General features: G+C 40.2%; 3 protein-coding genes across 16 annotated transcripts; 1 reads left to right on the forward strand and 2 right to left on the reverse strand.

Moving 5' to 3' along the window:
* Positions 1-251: 251 nt before the first annotated feature.
* LOC129582552 (phosphatidylinositol 4-phosphate 5-kinase type-1 alpha-like) lies at positions 252-6733 on the reverse strand. Of its 3 annotated transcripts, none has more exons than XM_055474084.1 (9): positions 6547-6733; positions 6032-6178; positions 4292-4431; positions 4094-4224; positions 3245-3362; positions 2937-3149; positions 1909-2416; positions 1271-1397; positions 252-1003 (listed from the first exon to the last, which is right to left on the reverse strand). In XM_055474084.1, the coding sequence occupies exons 2-9, from the start codon at positions 6087-6089 to the stop codon at positions 394-396; spliced, it is 1905 nt and encodes a 634-aa protein (XP_055330059.1). In that variant the 5' UTR covers positions 6090-6178; positions 6547-6733; the 3' UTR covers positions 252-393. The 3 variants fall into 3 exon arrangements, with proteins under 3 accessions (XP_055330059.1, XP_055330052.1, XP_055330067.1); XM_055474077.1 differs by having other exon boundaries at positions 6483-6733; XM_055474092.1 differs by lacking the exons at positions 6032-6178; positions 6547-6733 and having other exon boundaries at positions 4312-4431.
* A 1181-nt stretch (positions 6734-7914) lies between these two features.
* On the reverse strand, positions 7915-17847 carry LOC129589739 (DNA damage-binding protein 1-like). Of its 7 annotated transcripts, XM_055484624.1 has the most exons (5): positions 13105-13216; positions 12306-12327; positions 10951-11995; positions 8641-10811; positions 7915-8487 (listed from the first exon to the last, which is right to left on the reverse strand). In XM_055484624.1, the coding sequence occupies exons 3-5, from the start codon at positions 11983-11985 to the stop codon at positions 8199-8201; spliced, it is 3495 nt and encodes a 1164-aa protein (XP_055340599.1). In that variant the 5' UTR covers positions 11986-11995; positions 12306-12327; positions 13105-13216; the 3' UTR covers positions 7915-8198. The 7 variants fall into 7 exon arrangements, with proteins under 7 accessions (XP_055340599.1, XP_055340615.1, XP_055340575.1 ...); XM_055484640.1 differs by lacking the exons at positions 12306-12327; positions 13105-13216 and adding an exon at positions 17787-17847; XM_055484600.1 differs by lacking the exon at positions 13105-13216 and having other exon boundaries at positions 12306-12494.
* LOC129589787 (protein FAM32A-like) lies at positions 14856-17359 on the forward strand. 6 transcript variants are annotated; one of them, XM_055484653.1, is made up of 3 exons: positions 14856-15010; positions 16596-16657; positions 16762-17359. In XM_055484653.1, the coding sequence occupies exons 1-3, from the start codon at positions 14871-14873 to the stop codon at positions 17094-17096; spliced, it is 537 nt and encodes a 178-aa protein (XP_055340628.1). In that variant the 5' UTR covers positions 14856-14870; the 3' UTR covers positions 17097-17359. The 6 variants fall into 6 exon arrangements, 5 of the variants coding, with proteins under 5 accessions (XP_055340628.1, XP_055340646.1, XP_055340654.1 ...); XM_055484671.1 differs by lacking the exon at positions 14856-15010 and adding an exon at positions 15017-15199; XM_055484662.1 differs by lacking the exon at positions 14856-15010 and adding an exon at positions 15206-16447.
* Positions 17848-17867: the final 20 nt, after the last annotated feature.

Below are 17867 nucleotides of genomic sequence, written 5' to 3' on the forward strand. Positions count from 1 at the left end.
AGGTATTCGTAACATTTTTTGTTCAATTCGTTGTTATTCATACTCATGTTGATGTGAGGAAAGACTGATGATTTCAAAAATTGCATAAAGGATTTATCAAAAGCAAAAACATTAAAAAATTAAAGCCGATACGATACCTTCGATGAAATCGCTCTGTTACTGGCACTGCTTGCTCAATTGACTCGTAGCTGTGACCTTCTAAAGTAAAAACTTAGTAGTACTGTACTTATTTTAGTTATTTATGACCAATATTTATTGCAGAAACTGTTTAAAACTCAACCTTCAAATATCAATTATTATCACGACACTTAACTGTCCAAAAGACAGACAACTGAGATGAACGTATGTATTATAGCGTCAAAATGCGGCAGACAGGAAAGAAAACAAATTTTTTCATTGTGTCACAACAGCATTCACAGAAACTTTAGGGGAACTTAATGACATATTGGAGGCAGCATTGGCAGCGTCCAAAATGAGATCAGGCGCCTTGGAAGATAAATTTGATTTTAGATTCAGCGAAGCAGTCTTCTCAACCACCGGGCCGGTTATTCGGGTCATCTTATTGGTCGAACTCACACCTTCATCACTGTCCATCATTTCCATGGATGTCGATGCCATGTTGATAATGCTTGGTTTGCCCTTAGCGAATCTGGCGGACTTTCTCGGCTCCACTGTCCGTTTTATTGCCGTATCTTCGGGTGAGGAGTCCGTCGATAGCGGATTGGTCCCTTTGTCTTCGCGGTTTAACGAGCTGCTCGATGTGGCGTGCGCGGGAAACATTCCTTCCGGCACAACGCGGAATACTTTTTCCGCCATGAAATCTTGAAATCGTTTCGAATAAAAGGCCGGGTGGCAAACGGATATCGTCTGCCCATCTAATACTGCTGACTTCATCGTGTGTTCCAATTTTTTTCGCAATTTATAGCACTGCAAAATGTCAATGATTCCCATAAAAAGCAGCATTCGCTCGCCTTTGCTGTTCCATGCCAGGACACCATCAGGCCTATTAAAGCAAAATTCGAAAAAAATATTATAATATAAAAAGCTAACAAAAACAGAATACCGCATTCATAAAACACTTAAAACGTTTGATTACTAAAGTTATCTTTAGAGTCACCAAGGACATTTTGGATTCTAATTCAGCCATTACTAATGAAATATGACGAAGCAGTGGCAGCAAACAAAAATTGCAGTACTGCGCTACCCCATGACACTGTTCTTTAAGCCAAATTTGTGCTCGGTTATTGTTCCCTTATTTTTGGGCACGTACAAAATGATCTGACTACTGTCGAGATTTGCTTCTTGGATTCTTGAATAAAGTTGGGTGCGTGCTGGCGTTGGATCTTGCACAATGGCTGCGAACCGCTCGCGGTTGGTCTTTGTCCGTAATAATGGAGCTATAAAACCAAAAAATGTTAATCAAACAGTTCCAAATTTTTATAGGGATATTTGATTGTAGGTTGTTTATCTTATGCTAGTTATTATGATAATGAATGCTTCTAACCCATGCCCGGTGCTCCAAATTTAAGTAGCTATGAAGATCGGGACCGTTAATCACGTCGATTTATCATTTACTACTACTCTGTCGTACTTCAATTTTAGTTCTCCCATAAACAGCGGATTTTTTCTCATTACATTCACTCTCGGAAATTCATTCGATTGATGTCTGTTGGGATTCAGCATTCACGCTCCGACTTTCCTAACACCATTTACGCAATCGCGTCATGGATGTATTGTAATTTATAACGATAGCGGACAACCCTATTCTCTGCAACTGACGGCTTTCCTACATTATCCAGTTTAATAATCGATAACCAGTGCTTCAAGGCGGTCACACAAAACAGCTTCATACTCATTTCATTCTGTCTATTAGGCCATAATCCACACTGACAGCCGGCACGCACTTACGTCGATCAGGTCGGTGTTTATTGATGTTATCCTGCACAACAACACTTTTACTGCTGCGGAAGATGGATCCCCGTGGGGATAAACTGGGTTGCGACGGGGACACGGTTCTCGCAGTCGGCGGCGGCGGTTCGCTCAACAGGGCGCCCGACAATACTTCAGCGTTCTTCAAGCTTTCCCGGCGGATATTCTCTTCTTCCTTATGGGCTACATCGATGTTATGAATCCCAATTAGCAGACTGTAATCCATGATCTTGAAGCTCTCCAGTACTGTACAGTCCCGGCGGATGGTCCGCACCAAGAGGTCATAGGTTTCCGCCTCCAGAAATATACCCTCGGGATACAGCTGCATGAAGTCCAGATCTTTCAGCGTGGGCACTTGTTTTTGGCGCTCGCGCTCCGATGCTTGCCGTTTGTAAGTTGAACCTTTCAGGTCGAATTTCTGATGATACTTCACCTTGCGCGGTAAGAGATTATTCATGCTGATCACTCGAACATTCTTCCCGAGAGACTATAACAACAAAATAGGCAGTTAGGCACCTCAAATAATTCATTTTGCGAATTCAGATGCTTGTACACGATTCAGTTTACCAGAACTAAATTGCGAACACTTAAACAAAACAAAGATAATGAAGCAAAAACACATCGTTTCAAACTTCGCGGCGACTCTTACAGCAACCTGCAAAATCCATACTTAATTAATTAATCAAACTTCCTTTATTTTTTCACTGCGCCTCTATCGAATGGGTGCCATTTCAAAATTTTTAAAAACTAATAATGTCAATCCCAGATATTACGTCATGCAGTAAGTTTATGCAGGAAACAGGAAATGAGGCAACCTCTGGTACAAATACACTCACGTGCAACCGCGACTACAAATTAATACACAAAAATACACCAAACCCAATTGGACTGAAGCACGTACTCAATTAGAACGCAAGTGACTGACGTCATGCTGGTCGATAGGAGAAGCTTGACAGTTTAATTAGTTCACTACACTTGTAATTCAATTTTCTTGTATGTGCACTTACTTGGTAACAATACTGCCCAAAAAACTTTGGCAATAAAGTTCGGGGATTCTGATTGAGATTCATATAGTAACCAGGTAAGAGTTTGAGCAGGAACTCGGCCTCCCGAAACTGAACCGTCTTGAGAATGAACTCATCGTCCTCCGTCAAATAGAAGATACTCCCACTTGCACCGGGATTGGAAATCTCAATCATGGCCCGATCACACAGCGACAACTACAGAACAAACTCCATTTTTCTCACCATAGCGTCAAGTGAATCCTATATGATTAAATCAATATTTGCCCAGTACTCTTCCCGCCGCGGCCTACCATGTAGTCGTCCGGCGCAATTCCGAATAGTTCTCTGAAGTAACGGAATGCTATTGGTGCGTAGGTTTTGAATGTAAAATCATTCAAGCCGTGCGCCGGAGTGGAAATTGTGCCTTCTCTGCGTGAAAAGAGAACGGAAAAACAAATAAGCTTTGTTATCTTTATCAACAATTGCACAGAGCGTGTGCCTGAATTCAATCGATCGCTTTCAAACATTACTGTTTCGGATTTTCATTTATGGCTATATTAACCTACGCAGATACATATCACAACAGAATAACATAGTAAATCACAGTAACGTCAAATGTAAGGGATATTTTATCATACTTCCACTTCATGGCCCTTGACAACTTACTACCGCATGATGACAATGATAAAATTTTAATCTAGCCGAAAATTATATTTTAAAAAGCGCTCAAGTCGATGAATATTGGCACCATTCGAAATATACAAACAAAAAGCATTCATGGTATGCACATCTGTTTAGCTTTAGCAAAAGTAAATATACGAGAACAAAAAGCTTGCCAACTGATAAGCTGAATTATTTTACAATTGTTCAAAAGTTTTCTAGTTATTCCAGCTGTTGCATTATTCCAGAATACCGCAACCACAAGTACCAGACAAAAAAACAGCAAACACTAAAACTTAACAACCCGTTCATTTCCCAGATTACGAGATCATAAAATGAGCTCTGCATTTGATAAGGACGCCGAACATGTACCAACTTCCGACTGTTCTGTGGCTGCACTTATGATTATCACCGTCACTCGCTCTACAGTATATGGTAGTGGGTCTGATTACAGCGCAATAAAACCATAAATGTACGCATAAATTAAGGTCTGTTCTTACTTTTTATGAAAGACTTTCTCGACCACAATGAAATCCTTCATAAGCAGATCACGCTCCGGTTTGGATGCCAGCTTACTGACGGAATGCCGAATGCCGGTCTGAATGCACTTGATCAGTTCATTGGATCGAAACTGGAAGACAGCAAATGGTTTTACAGTTGAATGAACCAGTTTATTTCAACAGATATACGGCGCGTACTTTCTTATACGTAATGTTACCAGCTTGGTCAACACGCCGGTGTCCGATCTTTTTTTCTTTCAGGGTCATTGCTGGCGAATGTACATGGAGTGCACCAGAAGGCACAGAAAGATATTCCGATTCATCTTTTCCTCCATCATCTACGAGTAGAAAATTAAAATTTGTCAGAAAGAAGCTCCTGAAACTGCCGTCAAATCAATCCAATTAATTTAATAACGATGTTGTTTAATTCTAATGACGTACAATATTATAATATCGTACTCTAAGTAAGTTTATCTACGATAGGTAACGTAATAATAGCCTGCTGCATGATAGCCAGCGATAGGTACGTGTACTTACAAATAAGTAACATCTTAAGCACAGAAGAAAACCATCGATCGTCAAATAATTAATAATGTGGTTAAGTGAAAGTCGCACAAAGATCGTGTTACTCTTAAGAAGGGGCGAATTTCGCTTAATCTGCTCTGTATGGTACACCGCGAAAGCGATAAAAATATCCCAGTTCACGAAGATTTCCTAACAAGTTTACTCCCCTGTCCATCACAGCGCAACGAAGACTTGTTAATGGCTTTTCTTCGCGGTACTTCAAATGAAACTCAAAACTAAAAAATGCGCCAAACAGATGAATTCACACAGCTTGCCCATAGATTTCGCATTAATAATCTACTCCCAAACAATCGAATTTTTTGGATTATGTTTGTGCACAGATCGGTGTGGATTTTCTGTGCTTCGCATATTAAACAAGACAACCATCCGCCAATTAAGAACGGATCCAAGGTGAAAAATCACAACACTTCGATTCATCACACACTTCACTTCAAAATTTGAATGCTAATCACGCACGTTAACAGAGGAATATGCGCTTGTTGACTTGCCAGAGTTAACAACCTTATTGTGCTTATTAAAATTCACTGTAGGATAGGTCATTCTCGTTGCGCAAGGCCACAAGGTATGGTGAATCGGAGTCTAAAAAATTTTAAGTCAACTATAGTATGTATGCACCGCGCGACAGAAACCGCAATCTACAGATTCGTAATGGAGCACAAGTACAGAGTATTGAGTACGCCGTCGGTGCCATTTTTAGTACATAATTTTCATCTATATGTACGAATGTTTTTGAAAAGGTACATCATGTGAAAATACGAGAAAAATCTCTTAGTATCGCAAATGAGGCGCAAAATAATTTTACCATTCCGCTACAATACGCAGTGCCCATTGTAAAATTTCGCACCCTACACATAATAAACACATAATCATGCGCGAATACATATACTTGTATATATAAACCAGGCTGCAAAACAGACCGCAAATCGGCAAATATACAAATATCAAACACTTCAGTATAGATATTTTCATACTTAATTAAAACCCTTCTGGCCAATGGCCTTCGCTCATGAGATTTCACGATGTCACTTCGCTGCACGCTCAAGGACTTAATTATACCATCACGATCGATGATATTCTTAAATTTCTTACCTTTAACAACGCAATTTAATTTTAATGAATACAATCAATTTAAGTTATTAGCAGTTCTACAATCAACAAAAATTATCACAAATGACAATCTGGAAAAGCCCATTATGCAAAAAACAAAATTAAGTTACTTGATTTTAAGTACGCTTATATTTAAGTACGCTTATTTAAGTTTCGGTATGCTGATATAGAGACAAAAGCTAATGAACATTTCCCCAAGCCAATCCTCTAAAAAAAATTTGATTGCGCACAACTGCACAAGCATACCTGACACCTCCGACCTCGCAGAAGAGGCAAATCTTTTGCTTCCACGACTTTCCGACATGGAGCCGCTTTTCTATACAAATATCCAAGCCGCATTTACCACACTTTGTACGATTCCAGAAGCTTCCGATTCTGCTCTGGCGCAACGTCCTGAAAGAGTCAATAATTCCGCTACGCCAACGGTGTGCACGGTCAAGTTCTGGTCCACTTCGTCAAGGAATTATCAGTTAAAACTCCGATTTCGGTAGAGTAGTCATGGGCCTCATGGCAGTGTAACCAGATAAAACACATCAGCATTTGTGTGATTAGTAAACATAATCGGAGCAGCTCTACGAGTGCTTAAAGCGCATTACTGCTGAGACGGCTGGATAGCTGCTATTATTGCTCATTCCCACTCAGTGCAACACAGAGAAAGTCAGTAGTTATCTAACGAAAACCAAAATGTATCATTTACCAGAAACTTTTTCCTGCATGGACCGTACATTTTTCAGCAAAGCCCCTTTCTTGCAGGAACTTACGTAGTCGATGATCGAATCAGGCAAGAAATCGATAGTAGGCTGTCGTTTGAAGGATCCCGCATCAGAACGCTGTTTTGTTGTGATAAATGACGAATGACGACAGCACAGTGAGCGTATTACAACTGGCGCATAAAGCGGTATTGGGCTGTTGCGGTACATGGGACTGCACACAGCAAATTAAAGATGGATATTTCATATTATGGATTGCATGTACAATAATTATGATGTGTCGCTTGGAGTGCAAGTACAACACAGTACGTAGTGCTGTGCCTATACTTGCGTTTTTTACTACTTTTACTCCGCTGCACGTCGCACGAAACTTTTTTCTTCCTTGTGAGAAAAACTAAAACCGTTTTTCAGTACTTATCGGAAGAAACTGTTTATTTAGAATGAAACTTCCACAAGATTTTTTCACTAAATAAATTAATACGAAATAACTAAGCAGCTGCAGTCGTGCTCAAACTTCAAAGCAACAACAAAACAGCCATTATTATAATTGACCGGAGTTTGCAATACGAGTGCCGGTGAGGTCAGCAATGTATTCAACTTCGCCAAATATGACAAGGTGCGATTTCTAAAAGAAAACAAAATATACAAATGCTAAACTGTTGTGTTTTATAATGCTTGTGAAATAGCAAGATTATGAGCCGAAGATTTATAGCAGTCACAACTTTTCGACGGCTTTCGTGTAAAAAGATTCGCCGTACCAAGCAAGTATGGAAATACAATAATATTTTAATTGTGTCATAATAAAACTTTCATTATTAGGTCTCTGTGGCTAATTATAATTAATGTATTCGAGCAGTAAATAGTAAAACACTTCGGTAAGCAATCATACCGTATGTACATACAGAGCAATAATAAGTAAGCTCTGTAATATTATTGCTTGCCGTAGTGTTTTACTGTTTACACTTTACACCTCGAAAACTCGAATAATTATTATTTAATCGGTTATAAATTATAACGATACTTCAGTACCTGTTTATTAGAATGAAACGTGCTGCACGATGATACGTGCTGCATTGTCTTCCGAGTACGTATCAGTGTAATAAAACTGGGGTACTCGGGATTCGGATGCAGACGAGTGAATCAAGCCCGCTTTTTTAATATACTCTCCTTATTTAGGACTTAATGTATGGCAATATCCATTTGCTCATATTTTCGAGTTTTGGTTCTAATATGCACCTCATATGCTACATTTACTGCACTCACTACGAGCTGAAAGATAATATCTATAGTTTTATTTGTTCTCTAATGGCTGTAGTGTTGGATCGCTTTACTAAATTTTAAAAAATCAAAAATTAACAAAGTAGCTTTACAACAAAACGGCACCACTGCATCCCACTGGATCTTTCAGAAATAGTTTCATGCTTTTATCCCATTTCAACCCAAGAGCAAGCAACAAATTATCACTGTATGTACTCAAAACTAAGAACATAAAATACAAGTTGCAATACAAAACAATTAAGTAACAAGAACAAAAACATCAGTTAACAATCGGTGTGAATGAGAACTGAGATAACTCATACGATATCAAAATTCAAAAGCACGAGCTTGTACAAAGCTGGTAGATTAACAACCAGAAAAGATGTAAATACTGGTAATCAAGTAAGCATCACTATTTTTTCCTGAAGCATCTAGAAATACAGTGTTCAGTGCAGCCGCACCAAATCATCCAAAAACTTCGTCACATCCGCAACGCTATAGCGCTGGACCTTTCCATCCTTAACAGGTCCTTTGAATCCTTTCAATATCTTAGACATCTCATCCGGTCGCAAATGCAAGAATGTCTCTACAAGATCTCCATTGACAAACCCAAAATGATCCGCTTCCATCAGTCCATTGTAGAATTTCATAGCTTCAGCAGCATCAGCGGCATTTAGCGCTCGGTCACGCTTCTGCTTCATCATCTGACTCTCGATATATGCCAGCAAGGAGAACCTAAAATTGATATGCGTCAGTCAAAAACTACGGTTTATTAGATCTGATTTTTAGCATGTATTGTAGTACTAGATACTAAAGTAGATAGCAAGTCCGTTGAGAATACGATATGACAAATAATTAAGTTTATGCCAAGAATTCACGTATACTTACAATTCACTGTCTAATTCGAAAACCACACCAAGTTGTCCCTTGCTAGTTCCAAAAACTAAACTGTTCCGAATTTTAATGGAACATTCCCCCACAGAATCTTCTGGTATAAGCATGCCTCTTTGAATTGTAGTCACCAGATCACACATGTTGATACCAGCGATCATGTCCATAATCTGACAATTATCCTCTTCCAGGAGCGCACTTTTGAGCTTTTTTCCAGTGAATTTCATGGCAGCCAAATTTCCCCAGTCATCCGATACTATCGCAGTAGTCTCGTCAATTAAAGCGGCATTCTGCAAAAAGTAGCTGGACTGTTCTCGTCCAGTAACACTTAAGCCTTGATCCTTATTATACTGAAGCAAGATCACCGATTTGTGCATGTCGCCTATTAGGATAGTATTCCCGAGTACATCCAGACTGGAAATCATCGCGCCTCCCGTTTCGAATCTATGGCAAAGGTCAATTTGATGCCCCAACCATTCATACAAATATAACTCCGTTTCGCCAGCAGCTAAAAGGTATTTTCCGTATGGCGATACAAAATGAACTGGTTGGTTGCAGCTGTAACTTAATATCACTTGCAAACGACTGTTAATGAGCTGCAGCACAAAAACCGAACCACGCAACACAAAACCCACATCATTCGCGGCTTCCACTTTTTTCTCCGTCCCCATGATAAAATAAGATGTTTCTTCCGGATTCCAGCTGCAAATGCAACAGATATATTCCTCTCGGTCGTCGTTTCGATAGGAAGTGACCACTTCAAAAGAATTTCGATCGAGAATATACAGCACACGCTCTTCCTCCTCCTCGTATGTGGGTTTAGCACTGGAAAACCGATTTACACGACAATCCTTCCGGTCACCAATGACACCAAACATGTGCGAATCAGCCTGATAAGCAAACTGAAAAGCCTGAAAGCCCAAAGGCAACGGAATCAAGTGAAGCTTTTGGATATCCTCCAGCTGGCCAACAAGCAGTGATTCATTGGTAACAATCATAAGACTCTCTGGATCTAATGCGGCATTGTCCAGTCCTTCCAATGAACAAATATCAACAACATTAGGAATGTTCACGTTGGCAAAACTCAGTCGTCCATTACGAAACGAGATAACACATGGTCGATCGGAGCATACGAAAACATTCTGACTGTCGTGGACAGGAAATCTGACAAAAGCGAACGGCCGAGTGCCCATTGCAACACGCTTGGGGTCGAACATTCGCAACGTCGCTGTATCAAATCGGAAATACGTAACACTCCCATCACCAAATCCGCAGAACAGAAAAGACGCCGGACCAAAATTGCAGAAAGTCAGGCTCCGAGGTAGTGAGCGCGCATCCGGAACCAAATTCGATTCGATCACTTCCCCATCGGCAACTTTCAACACAGACACATTAAAGCTCTGCCATTCGCCGACAGCACAGAATAACGATCCCGTTGGGCCGGGAAAAACTTCAAGGCCACATATTTCATTTCCACATTCATAGATTTTTGTGCACTGTGGATGGGCTTTATCAGCGAAACTTATAACTTCTATTTTCCGACCGCGGCAGATCACAAGCACTTGGTCGCATAACTTTGCCTTCGATATCACTTCTTCATGGAATTTCAGTTCACTAATCACAGTATTAATTTCTCGTTTTATTAGCACAACGCTAATCGGTGTAACCTGCAGGATTGAAGGCTCGTTGTAGTCGATCAACGCATCACACAGGAGAGTCCGACTGTTTGTTGTAAAAGCGCCATCGACAGGAACGTCCAGTTCGCACAAATCCTCAGACTGCAGTATGGCACAACGCGTATCAGTCAGTGTTGAGAACACGAAAACATCCTCTGAATTCAATGCGGGAAATTTAACGCACCATACGTTAACCATGCCGCACAATGGAATTTCCATGGGGTCTTCCAGTTTTATGCCACTGCGTATTATAGTCAGACTGTTGCCAAAGGTATCGGCCGTGCAAGCTAACAACGAGCACTCGTCCAAACCTTGTTTCTGTGAGTGCTTCATAACCTCCAACTCCAAAACCGATCCCAATGCAGGAAATGTAGAAATCACATCGAAATAGTTTTTCGTTTCCGTGTTAATGTTTTCGCGAATACGGAGGATAAGAGATCCAGGGCCTGCACATGAGCCCAGAAACACTAGACCATCGCCAATAACAGACAGCTAAAACCAGAAAAAATAAATTAAATCGCCTGATAGTTATAAACGCACTTCCAAAACAGAACTGTCAGTTGTTGGAAAACTAAGGAAAAAGTAAAAGCAACTGCACGGCTTATATTCAGACATCGACAATCATTTGTACCGTTTGTGCAACTGCGGCAACACCCAAGAGTTCCACATTCAATTTACAAGGGGGAAGTTTTAAGCGAATACGCTCCTCCATGTTGTGTGGACAATGGCGATAAATTACCAACACAAGTCGCCCGTCACTGTATCCCAACAAGTACGTCACGACCATCCGAACAGTATCCCTGTACAGCTCGCACGAAGATATAACTCCTGCACGTGTTAAAAACGGGGAAACGGCGCTCGCGTACTCCTTTGTGTTGAAATACTGCACTGCACCGTTGCCAACAACCAGCACACCTGGTGCTTCCGTCGGGAGATCCACAACCAGCATCAAATCCGCTTCGAAGTCTAACTTTGTAAATGACGATTCAACCTTCTCCTTTTCCCTGGTTTTCATATTAAGGGAGGAAAACGTTAACAGCGGCCCCTGCAAGGGTAGACCCTCGTGCATTCTGATGGTGGTCTGTAGGATGGCCAGAGAATAATTATTTTCATTAGGCTGTAGAAATCCCAGTCCGACGATGCCACCGATATCGTGCGTATCCACACGGATGGGAAATGTCTCAAATTTAAGAGCCGATGTGAACTGGATAATTTCCAGTCGCTGCCTGAACAATGCAAGACAGATTGTGGTGCGAGGATGATAATGAAAGGCAGCGAGAGGACCGCTTTCCAGTAGAATCAGATCAGCATTGCTGGGAAATTTGCCCGCGCCCCGTTCAACGATTTTGATTCCCGAAGAAGAGTTTTCAAACTGCAACATAATCAGATGATGCCGCCGAGTGAGAATCAAGACAGCATGATGGCTGTCGGCTTCAGGGCGAAATGCCCACAGCCCACTGACAGCGGCGGAGAAATTGAGCTGTCTGACATCCTGCAGATCATCGCCATCTACTCGCGATAATTCCAGATAATTTGTCCGAACCGTCAGCAACTCTAAATGGTCCTTCGTTGTGAAATGACCACTGGCGGCGTACTTCACAACGTTGCTCTGGTAAGCTGTGGCCACATAGTAGCAGCCTTGCGGTGGCGAAGGCTGGACAGCCATTCCAAGTGCTCTAGGAAAACAAACAATGCAGAATTACCATGCACTGAACCTGTCAAAGAGCTGAAAAGGTGAGAAAACTCAGAAAAGGTACTGTACGTAAGCGTAGTAGCTGGTCAAATTTTGCTAAGACTTGAGACGCTGTTTTGCGAAACCGCATCAAAATCTGGCCTACAATTTTTACAGCCCACCAGTGTCCTCACTTAAAAAACGCTCATAAATCACGAAAAACAAGCAAAAGTTACGACGAAGCAGTCGAAGCTGAAAACGGAAAACCATTGCCCGTTTATCATCGTTCTTGGTTTTTGCATTCCAGCACCTACCTTTTTTCACACGGCTATGGCCTTATCTTATGGCGTACCAAATACCTCACCCCCGTAAACCTTAAAACTTAAAACTCAGAACACTAACACGTAAAACACTAAAACGTAAAACGTATGTAAAACACTAAAACACTAAAACGTGAAACACTAAAACGTAAAACCGTAAAACGTAAAACACAATACCGTAAAACTCAGAATCGTAAACCTCAGAACTCAGAATCGTAGAACTTGAAACTGTAAACCATGAAACATGAAATCGTGGTTTTCGTGGACAGACATTTCTTCACTTTTCAGAGTTCCAATTCCACAATGCCAATTCCAATAATATTAATGGAATTCTACTTAATTATTGGAGTTAGGCGGTGATTTTGGATTGGATTGGCGTTGGTGGAACTACCGTTTATTTTTGCTTTTCTTGTGGAATTGGAAATCTGAAAAGTGAAAAATTTTTCCAGTCCACGAAAACCACGACTTCATGTTTCATGGTTTACAGTTTCAAGTTCTATGATTCTGAGTTCTGAGGTTTACGATTCTGAGTTCTGAGTTTTACGGTATTGTGTTTTACGTTTTACGGTTTTACGTTTTAGTGTTTTACGTTTTACGTTATAGTGTTTTACGTTTTAGTATTAGTGTTTTACGTTTTAGTGTTTTAGTGTTTTACGTTTTAGTGTTTTATGTTTTACGTTTGTGTTTTACGTTTTAGTGTTTTAGTGTTTTACATACGTTTTACGTTTTAGTGTTTTACGTGTTAGTGTTCGGAGTTTTAAGTTTACGGGGGTGAGGTATTTGGTACGCCATATTATCTGAGCTGTCAGATTCTATGGCAATGAACACTTCGGCGGAAGTTTACAAGTTGTCAGATTCTTAGTTCTAATAACGCACTGAAAAGAAGCTCATTCTCACGCTCTGTAAGAAAACTCTAGCGGGGCGTCCCCCCGTGGGGACTGTTCCGAAGGACGGGTTTTATTACATAATAAGTTAATAACTGCAAAAAACTTCTGTTGTGGAGTTGTTTACTGGGAAGATTGCCTGAGTGCAAGCTGGACGGCTATTTCAGCGAAATAGTCTGCGGCAAGTGCAACCACCTCGCGTACGCGCATACGTGTATTAGTCTCGACTTTGGGTACGAGTACCTGATTCCGACTGCCACTATCTCCAAAACTTGCAGCATCAGTTTTTCGTTGTCACTTTAACAAACCTTCCCAGTTAATGTTTCAGAATAGAGAATAAAATTTTAGAATTTTTTGATATTTTGAAAGTAGGTTTTTATGGAGAACCAAGAAGGTTAGTTTTGTTTTGGTTTCTCGTAGACTTAGCATAGGTCCGTCCGATGGAGGCGTTGCTTGCACCCTATGCTATGTCTACGAGAAACCAAAACAAGCATAACTTTCTTGGTTCCCCACAAAAAAACACTTATCAGAGATCAAAAAGCGTCAAATTTTTCTTTCTATTTTCTGAGATGTTGGTTAGGAACTTTTATGGAAAGGTAAACAAAAAAACTAGTGCTTCAAACTTTGGGATCAACTGATGACATTCAGTGCGTTCTTTCACTGTTCACATACATGCTCCACCTCTACCTCTGCATCTCTGCCCATCCTGAGTTACAGCATTTCTGTCTCTCTTTGAGTTTACAGTAAATTTCTCTCTGTTGTCAGTTAACGTTCTGTCTGTCCTGTGTTACAAACTTACAAGTTACAATATGACTCGACATGGATCCATACCTACAGGTATATATATACATATATATATATATATATATATACCCGTGGACGTTTGCAGCGCTACGTCCTTCGGAAAATATTCCATCTATCCAGACAGTTCCAGTGCGACAAAACTGCACACACAAAATTACAAACCATTTCTGGCGAAAAAATTTTCGATTTTGAGCTGCACTGGCTGTACTGGCCGCGTATGCGCGTTGTGCAGTTGCACTGAAAGATTTAGTGCCTAATGCCTGTTACAAACACTCGCGTGGCGCGGCTCGTAGCCGCATTGCGAAGAAAATGGACGGTTTGATTACATAATTAAAATCGAAAAAAAACGTTGTTGTGGAATTTGTTTACTGGGAAGTTTCCTTGAGTGCATCGCTGTCGGCCCGTTTTAGCGAGCTGGTCTGCGGCAGCCACCTCGCGTACGCGCTTACATGTATTAGTCTGGCTAGCAGATCCAAGTCGCGACTGCCACTTGATCTCCAAAACTTGCAGCCTCCGTTTTTCTATGTCTCCCTAATGAAACATTCCAGTCAATGCTTCAGAACAGAGAATAAAATTTCAGAATTTTTTTGATATCTCGAGAGTAGGTTTTTATAGGGAACCAAGGAAGTTATGTTCGCTTCGGTTTCTCATAGACACAGCATGGGTCCGTGCGATGGGGGCGTTGCTTGCACCCTATGCATTGTCTACGAGAAACCAAAACAAGCATAACTTTCTTGGTTCGCCATAAATAATTACTAATCAGAGATCAAAAAGCTTATAAATTTTTTCTCTTTCTTCTGAGATGTAGGTTAACAAGTTTTATGGAAGGGTAAACGCAAAAATAGCGCTTGAAACTCTGGATCAACTGGCCATGGAATTCAGTGCATTCTTTCACCGTTCACATAACCTGCTCCTCCCATGCATCTGCACCCTGTCTGTCCTCAGTTACAGCAATTCTATCTCTCCTGAGTTACAAAAGTTTACATGTCTGTCTCTCCTGAGTTTACAAAAGTTAGATTTCTCTCTACTCTCAGTTAATTTCTGTCTTTCTTCAGTTACAACCTTACAAGTTACAATATCACACGACATGGATCCATAGCTTGAAGCTATATTATTATTATTACATAATATAATATAACTTCAGAAAATATGCAGCGCTATTTTCTTCGCAAAAGTAATATGCATGCAGTGCCATGATCGGTCGGTATCAGCCAATTTCGCCTATGGGACATTTCGCCTACGGGACATTTCGCCTGTAAATTCGATTCGAATCCTAAATAACGCTGATACTAAGGGTAATCAATCCTATGAGAATTATTTCACTGATGTTTTGCCTGAAGTGGGGCACAACGCTCCGTTGCGCGCCCGTGAAAGATAACGCGAGTTAGTCACCACAACATTCTCAAGCCGAATGCTAACGGCTGCGCTTATTGGTCCGCTACGTGATCCACAGATGAATTACAAAACGCAGCTTCGAAGCTGCGTTTTCTATTTCACATACACATTCACCTCCGTGGTTCAGTATAGCCAACGGAGCTTTACACAGTGGCCACCCGTAACATGTTGAAGAGTTTTAAGTTTATTAGCTAATTTACTAATAAATGTGATTGAGTATTAATCTGCATTACTAATTTATTGAGTATTTATCTGCATTACTAAATGCTGCTATTAGTAACTGACTATTAGTGACTGACTAATTGCTAATTTAGTAATTACTATAAGCTATTGCTATTAGTAATTTATGATGTAGTTTAGATTGCGTTACTGCCTAATTCTTAATACATTAATTAATTACGCTAATTAAATTAGTGAAGTTACATTGAGTAAACGGCATTACATTGATCAGTTAAGTGATAAATTAACAATCACCCTCAAGCATTCGGATTAATGTGAGCCTGTGACCCTGCAGTACAATTCATTTTTGTGTATGCAGGCTTAAAGCACGATTCATTTAGCAGTCAGTGCTTGCGCTTTATCTGGTGATCCACAGCTTATTACTGGCCCAACGCATTCTCGTTTTTTGCTATGTGTCATCCTTCGGTGACGCATACAGAATTCACATTTTATTGCGCGATATCGTACTCGAAAAGATAAGTATAGGATTGATTAGGCCTACCAAAAGCGTTTTCTTATGGTTTCTCATTTTTTTCTTATATTTCTTGTTTTCTTAGGTTTTCTTATGTTGCTTAGGTTTTCTTAGGTTTCTTGGGTTTCCTTACGTTTCTTAGGTTTTCTTAGGTTTCTCAGATTTCTTAGGTTTTTTTTAGGTTTCTTAGGTTTTCTTTGGTTTCTTAGGTGTGTTATTTATGATTCGAATTTCGAAACAAATGTTAGGCGAAATGTCCTTTAGGCGAAATGTCCTTTAGGCGAAATGTCCTTTAGGCGAAATGTCCCGTAGGCGAAATGGGTGGCAGCCCCATGATCAATGTATGCACCATATGCACTACGGTACAATAGTTATGATTGCCAGTGCTTAAAATGTTTTCTTTTCTGTTAAATTTGTCATTTGTGCCTTTGTTTTGAGCGAAGCGAATTTTGGGTTCTGCCGAGAAGATTTGCGTGAAGCTGGTGTAAGTTTAGCTGTACTTAATTTCAGAAGTTGCACTGTGCGTTGGATTCGATCACTGATTGTAAATTCGAGGAACATCGGCTCTGATTGTGAGTCTGGCCTGACTCTGTTGACTGTTAGTGTCACTTATTGAGTCCTCAATCCTCATTCACTCCTTCTAGCCGAGCCATGTCTGATCAATATTCCATGGTAGTGAAAAGCTCGCTGAAACTGAAAACGAGTGGAGCGGGAGAGGCTGGAATCCGGAAGAAGAAAAAGAAGACGATCCCATCGAATGATGAATCTTCAAATGCTCCAAATTCGCATGAAGACATTCAGATGAAAAAGACGTTGTCCGATAAACCTTCCAAAGCATCCTCAAAGACACCAGCGGAATTAAAATTCCAAGAGATGCAGGAAAAGCGTCAGGTGGAGAGGATTATGAAGAAAGCGGAGAAGACTCATAAACAACGAGTGGAAGAATTCAACAAGCACCTTGATGCTTTATCAGAACACTACGATATCCCGAAAGTCAGTTGGACGAAATAGTTCTCGATGTTGGAAACTTGGACATTTTTGTAGAATAAAATGGTCAAGTAGAACAGCTTGTCCATTTCAGCGTTGAATAGAAATAAGTTCAGTTACGCTGCCGCAGTAATCAAACTTATAGATTTGCATTGATGGCCATTTGATGACTCGTCGCTGTGCGGCTTCTCAGCTTCTGTCAGATTTGTCGCTTTTTTCTGTATTTGGAGTCTGGACTTAGCGTACTCGTATAAGAACTTAAATTTCGAGAATAAAATACTTCTTTAGTCTTCTGCGCTATTTGAGGTCAGCAGCTTCCGTAGTGAGACTATAATTACTTTATATCGGAGAAGTTACTGTAGTATTTATTACGAGCTTATACCAAATTTGGATCGCTTATTACCAATGGGAATTATTTTTTTCTCACTTGTCATTGTAATTTGTAGTGTCTCTAAAAGCAGCAAAATATAACAAGAAATAAAAAACACCTGCACTTTCTTCTTCATGTGTTCGAAGCTGCAAAATTAATACTTCTACTGTAATAACAACACATAAACAAGGCATCAATAATCAGATGATAAAAAATTAATAGTATCTATGATAGCTTATACAAATGCGTTCACCTACAGTAAATCATAAAATTAAAAAAAAAATTTAATTTAACTGCTATTAATAAAAATTACTTGTAGTACATTCCTGGTTCATACTTCATACCTGCTACCTGGATGGCGGATTCATAGTGGTAGCCGTATTCCGTTGGTGGCTGTTATAGCCGCAGGCTATAGAGTAAGTATA

This window comes from Paramacrobiotus metropolitanus, unplaced genomic scaffold (genome assembly GCF_019649055.1).
Source record: "Paramacrobiotus metropolitanus isolate TYO unplaced genomic scaffold, Prichtersi_v1.0 Parri_scaffold0000002, whole genome shotgun sequence".
Taxonomy (NCBI): Eukaryota; Metazoa; Tardigrada; class Eutardigrada; order Parachela; family Macrobiotidae; genus Paramacrobiotus; species Paramacrobiotus metropolitanus.

Coding starts and splice junctions, on each gene's coding strand:
- LOC129582552 (XM_055474084.1), bottom strand. CDS start 6,089: ATGTCGGAAAGTCGTGGAAGCAAAAGATTTGCCTCTTCTGCGAGGTCG. Junction 4,225..4,291: donor GTAACATTACGTATAAGAAA/GTACGCGCCGTA, acceptor GCTGTCTTCCAG/TTTCGATCCAATGAACTGAT. Junction 3,363..4,093: donor GAGAAAGTCTTTCATAAAAA/GTAAGAACAGAC, acceptor CTTTTCACGCAG/AGAAGGCACAATTTCCACTC.
- LOC129589739 (XM_055484640.1), bottom strand. CDS start 11,985: ATGGCTGTCCAGCCTTCGCCACCGCAAGGCTGCTACTATGTGGCCACA. Junction 10,812..10,950: donor TTGCCGCAGTTGCACAAACG/GTACAAATGATT, acceptor TTCTGGTTTTAG/CTGTCTGTTATTGGCGATGG. Junction 8,488..8,640: donor TTCGAATTAGACAGTGAATT/GTAAGTATACGT, acceptor TATCAATTTTAG/GTTCTCCTTGCTGGCATATA.
- LOC129589787 (XM_055484653.1), top strand. CDS start 14,871: ATGGAATTCAGTGCATTCTTTCACCGTTCACATAACCTGCTCCTCCCA. Junction 15,011..16,595: donor TCTCTCCTGAGTTTACAAAA/GTTAGATTTCTC, acceptor ACTTAATTTCAG/AAGTTGCACTGTGCGTTGGA. Junction 16,658..16,761: donor GAGGAACATCGGCTCTGATT/GTGAGTCTGGCC, acceptor ATTCCATGGTAG/TGAAAAGCTCGCTGAAACTG.